The 7,984-nt window shown below is 38.3% G+C and overlaps 1 protein-coding gene across 1 annotated transcript in view; it reads left to right on the forward strand.

Moving 5' to 3' along the window:
- LOC124366535 ((3R)-3-hydroxyacyl-CoA dehydrogenase-like) overlaps window positions 1–3,930 on the forward strand; it is an 11,023-nt gene extending 7,093 nt beyond the window's left edge. The window contains exons 3-6 of the mRNA XM_046823124.1: window positions 105–295; window positions 2,333–2,508; window positions 3,273–3,400; window positions 3,802–3,930. Coding sequence (XP_046679080.1) covers window positions 105–295; window positions 2,333–2,508; window positions 3,273–3,400; window positions 3,802–3,890 — 584 coding nt within the window. The 3' untranslated portion in view covers window positions 3,891–3,930. The remainder of the gene's footprint in view (window positions 1–104; window positions 296–2,332; window positions 2,509–3,272; window positions 3,401–3,801) is intronic.
- Window positions 3,931–7,984: the final 4,054 nt, after the last annotated feature.

A 7,984-nucleotide genomic window follows, 5' to 3' on the forward strand; every position in this document is an offset into this window, starting at 1 on the left:
CGAGAATGCACATCATTAGTAAGGATGTAGCAATACATGCATTGAAATCAATGGCATTTCGATCTTTTAATTCTGAAAATTGATTAAAATCTATATCTCTCCAGGAAGTGGCCACATGTGTATCCAGCTGGACGTATCAAAGAGGGATGCTGTGGGAGCAGCAGTAGCTGAGGTTACGAAGAAGTTCTCCTCTCCACCCACCATCGCAGCCAACTGTGCCGGACTCATGTTACACCAAAGTCTGGAGGACCTTACTGAGGAAACCTACAACAAAATATTTAATGTTAATGTCAAGGTTAGATTTGAATGATTCTAATTATTTGAGGTAATCGGGATAGTAGATTTTAATTACAACCGTTCCTCTTAACTATTCTGAAATACCCCTCCCTACCATAACCCTATCTACTTGGTATACTTGCTTCTTTAATATTTAAATGTATTTTAATTCTTTTACGATGAATCCTATTGACATTACCATCCCATATTACTATCGACCTATCTCTCATATTTATCCACTTCACTACCTTTGAGTATTCTGAAGATCGTCAAGTTACTGGATGATATTGAACATTCTAAAGTAGAAAGAAAAATAAATTAAAACATTTTTTTAACAAACAAATTTTGTACTTTCGGACAAAAAAATAAAATTAGAACTTCCTGCCAATAGAATTCCAAAATTTGAGCTTCCGGCATTCTCATTTCTTTATTTCTGAATTATGAAAGCTTCTAGCTCATAGGCTGAACTCCTGTAGTCTGTAAACTCTGGATAACTGGTAGCTCTCAGACTCTTTGAACACCCAGCTTCTGGTAACTGTTGGCATATGAATAATTCCTTCCCGTTGGAATCGTCAGAGTTTCTCAGTTTATGAGATTTCAATCAATGAAATGTCAAGGTATACGGGATGTTTCCTTCTTCTAAGAACTCTTGATCCTATGAACTTTCCTAGTCTTAAATATTAAGGTTTCTAAGAGTACCAAGCTACAGAGTAAGACATTTCCTTAATTTTTCCTCATATTCTTCGGGAGGAATAAAAGTGAAAAAGCTTATTTTTAGGTTTGCCACCTGGAAATTCAGTTAAGTAGAGTAACACGATCTAGAAGACCTAAATATTTTAATGTTGAAGTAAGCGGAATAATAGAAGGAAGTACGTTACAATATCTCAATAAAACTGATACGTCTTTTGCAACAATTTTAAACTAACATATTATTATACTTAGACATACAATATCTGACGAAATGTGCACTAAATGTGAGAACTAATGGTGGCGTAATGAATGAAACGTAAAAAGGTTTTAATTGAGCAGAGGTGTTATCTCAATAAGTTTGAAGCTATCTCAAGAAACGAGCAAACAGGTGTTAAACGTTTTGTTTACCTCTTTTATCATAAAACAAGTTTTCCGATGAACTAAAGTAAAAAGATGTTTCTCATTAAAAGACCTCACTTTTTTACCTCTTAAATATCTGAAAAAATAACTATTAAGTGTTATAGTTTAATAATATGCTTCTTTTTGTAGGATATATCAGTACTTGCTTTATCATAACTGGAACTCAATTAGAATTATATATTTTTACGATTAGTACATTCTCACCAATAAACTGCAAGCAGGTTTGAATCTTTTACATATATACATATGTAAATCTGTCAAAATTTAAAAAGCTAAATCCGTAATTTTCCAGACTGTTTCAGTCCGATTGGCCCAATAAAAACCTTAAAATTGTGTTTCCTTTTGTATGATAACCAAATGAATTCATTACTAATTGCGTACTTGTTACAAAACGCATCACTAAAAGTTCTAATTCAAAACACATAGAACAGGATTTTTAGTTTTGAATAATGTGAATGAATATACCATAGTAAATTATTAATGATTAATTTGAATAACTATGCCAGAGACCACATAGGGTGTTACATTTTAACAGGAATTAGTATGTAAGCCTAATCTAGGGAGCTCCTCTTTTTAAACTTTGTAATAATTTTAATAACATTTTACAACTTTTAAACCTTAAAAACACAGTATTTAAATAAACAAAAAATCATGAATGTTAGCTTTTTTCCAATTGTGATAATGGATTTGTAATTGGCAAAAGCATGATGACAAAGAACCTTATTTCAGATTTCAAATTAAAACTAGTGATTTTTCTCTTTAAGTCGTGACTGCACTTACAGCGCTTTCCAGGAGTATCTAAAATATGGAAATCTGTATATTTTGTTAATTGTTAATAGAGGAATGTACTCGTAGGAACGTATCTAACGTATTTTGACATTGTTTATTGCTTACTGTGAAACGTTGTATAGCACGCTTGTAAGTTAAAACCTCTGAATATTTTCAGGGCACGGTGTGGGTGACTCAAGCGGTGTGTCGAGAGTTAGTTGCGGCCAAAAAGAAAGGCTCCATCATCAACATATCCAGCATGGCGAGACACGGGCATCCCTGCCTATCTATCTACGGGGCGACCAAGGGTGCCGTGGAAGTGTTTTCTATATCGACTGCCAAGGAATTTGGGCCGTAAGTTGTTTGAAAAATGTCTTACAGATTTTTCAGTTATTTAAGAAAACAATAAGCTTGAGTCTAAGTAACAAACTTCATTCAGTGTAAGGGTCATGTTGGCGTAGTGGAAGATTTACTCTGTTCCAGCACAGGACAAAATTGCGCAATGTGACCTATAACATGAGTTCAAAGCCTTATTTCAAATTAAAGATTATATTTCGAATATATATTTTTGAAACCAACGATAAAAAGATCAAGAATAGTTTATGAGATGAATCAATAGAATATTTTTTATATAGAACAAGTGAGACAGCGTAAACATTGAGTGCTAATCTTAGATTGCTCATTTACCCTAAGGCCAATAAAACTGTAAAAGCACTAAAGACAAGGAAGCCTGGATAAACCTTATTAAGTTTGTAAATTTGTAAGGAGGAGATTATGAGGTCAATATAAAAACCTTATGAATCTTAGAACTAGAGGTATTTACAAGACTCCTGTAACGTTTCGGAATTACATGCTGCCACAATATTTGGAAATAAGAGCGCGTATGAGTTAAAGAGAAAATATTTGAACTTTATAGGTCACTGTGAGTACATTGGGAAATATTCTGCACTTTAGTTCTCCATGAAGTATCCCAGCTTCTCTGCAGAAAAACAGTGATCTTGTCTTAGCCCAAACTCATGCTGAGGCGATTGGTTTTATGAATTGATTAATTTATAATTTAGGTTTTATATAGATCCAGTTATAAAGATGATTTAAAATAATTTGATTTAAATGTTTAGCCATGGGATCAGGATTAACGTTGTCGCCCCAGGGTTCATAGATACTGCTATGATGGTCCCCTTCCCGGAGGACCTCAAGAAAGTCTACTCGGACAGTAATCCTCTCAACAGGCCTGGCAAGCCTGAAGGTTTGTTTTAAACTCTGATATCATTTTGATAAAATATAAGTTGAATTAATAGATGGAAATACAGAGTCTGTGACTTTGAACGGGAAGTGGTTTTACAAACTGTATTGTATTATATACAGATTGATCTCTCAAACGGATGGCACAAACTTCTGTGTCTGATAGTAATCATCATTTCAAACAAAAAATGTTATATAAGCATAAGTCGAGAAATGTGTGGTTTAGCCATATATATTAATAGAGTAAAATATATTGTAACAATTGTTATTTTTAAATGTATACAAATGAAAATATCATTTTATATTGAATTCCTATAAATATAAGAATAAACACCTAATACATACAATAATATTTTGATGTATATTTAATGGGGTGTTATTTATAATATATATGTATGTTTCCAGAAATCGCAGAGGTGATTGCTTTCCTTGCTTGTAACAAAAGTTCCTATGTAAACGGCACTTTCATGTACGTACATGGAGGACATCTTTAAGTGGAATCTTGGAAAAAAAATAAATTAAGTGTGTTTTCCATCTTTGTGTTTTATTCTCCTTGTCATATCAAACTCCTTTAATTACGGTAAAACAGTCGAAATTATTGAAGGAGCTAGTATATAGAGGTCCATTCACAACTCTGGTAACTTTTAACAAAGAGGCACAAGATAATAATACTGTAATGAACAATTTACTTGGACATATAGTGATGGATTTACTCACTGGCATAGACTATGGTCTTACAAGCCAAACGATTCTGGAAGCGGACGAGAGACTCCAAGAGATCCAGAGAAACAGGTACAGTTCTGATAGTGCAGCGATAATTGGCTTAATAATAACTAGTTTACACTGTGGACTACTTCCCGATAGTTGTATAGCTTAAATAAAAAATTTAAATTTGTTATATTCCATCTTTGAGTTATTTAACTTCACTTGGAATTCCAGGAATTTAAAGAGGGATATAAAAACAGTTAAATTAATACAAACAACGTAATCCCGCTTGGTGGTAAGCGGGATGTACCAAGTTAACAGATCCACTATATAAAACGCACAATCCTTCAAAGAGCACCAGATATAATTGAGCACTAGAAGCAAAAAATGGCTTGAAAATTAGTTTTAAGAAAATTTGACTATGGATATGGGTGATAGCCAGTGGCGTAGCGAAGGGGGGGGTCCAGGGGGTCCGGACCCCCCCCCGAAATTTTAAGACGTATTAAAAAATAAAGCATGGAGCAGGAGAAAAAAAGGAGAGTTATCATTTACTCTTGTCTACAAACATTAAATTGATTGATTTAATTGAATAAAGTGACCGTTGTTAAAAAATATAATTGTCCTTTCGTTTTAAATCATAAAGTGTCAAACGATACTTTTGGGGCTCGGCCTTTCGGATAGTGTAGTGTAATCACGGTATTGCTATAGAGCGCGGTCACGTGATGTCGCAAAGCAACCTAAATTGTAACACGGCGAACATTCTACCTCCAGCGCTCGTTGCGTAAAACAACTACTGGAACAACATAAGTGACATCTTCAAGAAGATGGCACAGCGTGCCTTTGGAAGCGCCGGGAAGCCAGCTAAGAGGCCTAGCTCTCCACCTGCCAGCTCGGCGCCTAAGAAGGTCGCTGCTCCAACAAAGGGCCTTTTTAAAGGCCACAACGTCACCACTACTACTGTGACATCTGACCAACCTACGGGTTTCGGTTTCAACGCCCAGGATACCCTTGCTGTTCCTGGACAGTGTTCCGGACTGGCCTACCCACGCCAAGAAGTTGGAGGAGTTAGCGCGGGGGACGGCCTGACGACAACATTCCACCGTGCTCACTATCGCTTGATAGTGACCACCGTGGAGGACTTCAGGGCAGTTCAGCGGTGCCTATGTTCCAAGAAGCTGCCCTTCTACACTCACAACCTTGGGCGTGAAAGATCGCTTAAGGTTGTGATCAGCGGACTGCCCGACACCGATGATGTGGAGCTCTTCGATGTCTTAACTGACGAGGGCTTCGCCGTCGACGAGGTTGCACGACTTCGGACAGCCAGGGGACCTACCAGGAGCTGGCTGATCACGCTAACCAGGGGACAGTGAGCGAGAGAATCCTGACACCAAGCGGGCTTGCCAAATCTACAACGTAACAAGCCTGCTCCATGTCAGGGTCTCAGTCACTGTCTACAAGAAGCCGGTCGGCCCGCCGCAGTGCTACTGGTGCCCAAGATTTTGGCCACGGCTCCGGCAACTGCGGGAGGCCGAGAAAATATGTCTGACTGGGGGGGGAGGGAAATCATCTGAAGATGAACTGCCCCAAAGTCTCGACGGAGAAGGGTCACTGCTGCAATTGTGGCGGCGATCACAACGCCAACTATCGTGGTGTCCAGCCTACAAAGAGGCCAGAGCGGCAGCTGTCCAATTAGGCTGCAAGTCCCCGGCCTACCAAACCAGCGGCGAGGCGATCAACGGCCCAGCCGCCCAAGCGACCAGCGCGAGATGAGTCACCAGCGGACTCCGTATCGGAGAGTGAAGCTGAGGAAGGACATGCCGCAGAAGAAGAAGCGCCGGAGGAAACCCCAGAACAGAACCCAGCCAACCGACTTCCTCGCCCGCCGGCATCTGTGGCTGACCTTCCGGTCACACAGAGGCCCAGGGCGACTCCCAGGCAGAAACTAGAGTGGCCACATACACCAGCCACTCTGCCGCAACAAAAACGGAGGCCGCCAGCAGCTGATGCAGCAGCAGAACCAGCCTCCCCCGCCCAGCGCAGCTGACCGCCCTCACCCGGCTCTTCAATGAAGCTGTGGCCCTCAGTTGGCACACCGACCAACTGCTAGACTGCTGCAGGAGTAAATTGTACAGTTGACAGGCAAGTCATTGAGCTCAACTTGCTCAGATACTGCCCACAGACCAGGAGGAAGCGCCCAGAGGCCATCCTAGCGACCCGACTTGGACTTGGACAGTTTAAATTAGCGACCACTTCGTTCAAATTCGTCTTGGGGACGTAAAATGGCTGCTTAGAATTAAGTCACGACGTTTATTTAGTGTCATTAAACTGTAGACGTGTATATAATTATCGAAAAAAAATATAAAAGATCACTTTCGGTCGGAAGAATACACTTTAAAAGCTCTACTGATAAGAAGTTCCGATTTTTTTTTCTCGATAATTATATATTTATTCGTCGGCGTTGAATTAATACCTAAAATCAATGTCCTAACAAAATTATAAATACCACTTTTACCTCAACCACTCAACCAGTGAAATCCAAAGTAGCCGAACTTCTAATCAGTTTAGAGTTTTTCCGGTACATTTTTTTTTCCGATCGTTTAGTTTGATCTGTACCCGAGCAACGCTCGAAAAATTGCCCTCCTTTTCTAAAGGGTTTCGGCCGTCAGTGGCCCAATGTCCCCGAAGGGGTATTTCATTTTTTCCACAGAATATAGTTGTGTCAATTATATGCTTGAGTGAAGCTCTGTTTTGTTCTTTTTTCTTTCTTATCCAGTGAATCCAACGTCACTTTGGAGCCTTATACTCGGCCAGAATCGAACTTCGTAAAGTTTCTGTAGCTATACAAGAAAATTTGTGGTACTAGAGTTGCTGTGAGAGTTTGAATTTTTGCCTTATCTTTCCACTTTTCTATAAGGCGTAGTTACTAAAGCTCCATATTTTTGGTATTTACCTTTTACCAGTGAACTCATTGGCAAATAACACACAAAACGTCCCCGGATCTTCCAGTTTTCGGACCCCCCCCGAACGAAATTTCTGGCTACGCTACTGGTGATAGCTGTAAGTTCCAATGAGAGGAGCTGCCACAAAACCGGCACGTGGTAGTTTAGCACCGAAAAAGTGACCCTAATTTTGTCAGTTATAAGATTTAACTGCGATCCAATGGTATATTCTCTTCTGTTTCCTCGTGAAGAACCTCGATTGGGTAAAAAAACTCAGATAACGTTTTTGTCTAAACTTTTTGTGTATTAATAATATACACGTAATTTTATTTTTTGGAAAAGATAATGATGTTTAAAGTTTGTTTTTGATGAAGGAGTAATTGTGAAGGAAAGATCATTTTTGAGTTTTTTACATTTGCGGCCGTTAGGTGATACAAGAAATTAGTAACACTACGTTTCGACATCCGCAATCTAACCTCTTCATCAGGGGGATAACCGACCTAATATATAAATACAAACTAAGTCAAATAAACAAATGAAACCAAAGTGCTGTAAAACGCATAAGTCTGAAGTCACAACAACCACTAAAACTGTTTTGGATACTGTGCATGAAGTTGACAAAGTTTCCTTCATATAATGATGTCAAGTGGCTGGAAGTATTTGGGTTACATTTTATGATTTAATGTAATATGAATTCATATTACTTCATTTTAATGCCAAGTCAACAAATTACTGATCTTTATAATTACTATACTCAAGGGTTGCATGTAAAATTGCAATACTTATTTCTTTGCTACGAAAACTGATATTTTATCACTTACTTCTTTAATGATCTAAAGTGGTTGAATTTAAAGAAATATTACTGGTAAATACAGACGTATGTGTTAAGAGCCTCCTATTTTAAAATAATGGTGAATATATTTTTCAATTAAGACATTTTTTTA

This window comes from Homalodisca vitripennis, chromosome 7 (assembly GCF_021130785.1).
Source record: "Homalodisca vitripennis isolate AUS2020 chromosome 7, UT_GWSS_2.1, whole genome shotgun sequence".
Taxonomy (NCBI): domain Eukaryota; kingdom Metazoa; phylum Arthropoda; class Insecta; order Hemiptera; family Cicadellidae; genus Homalodisca; species Homalodisca vitripennis.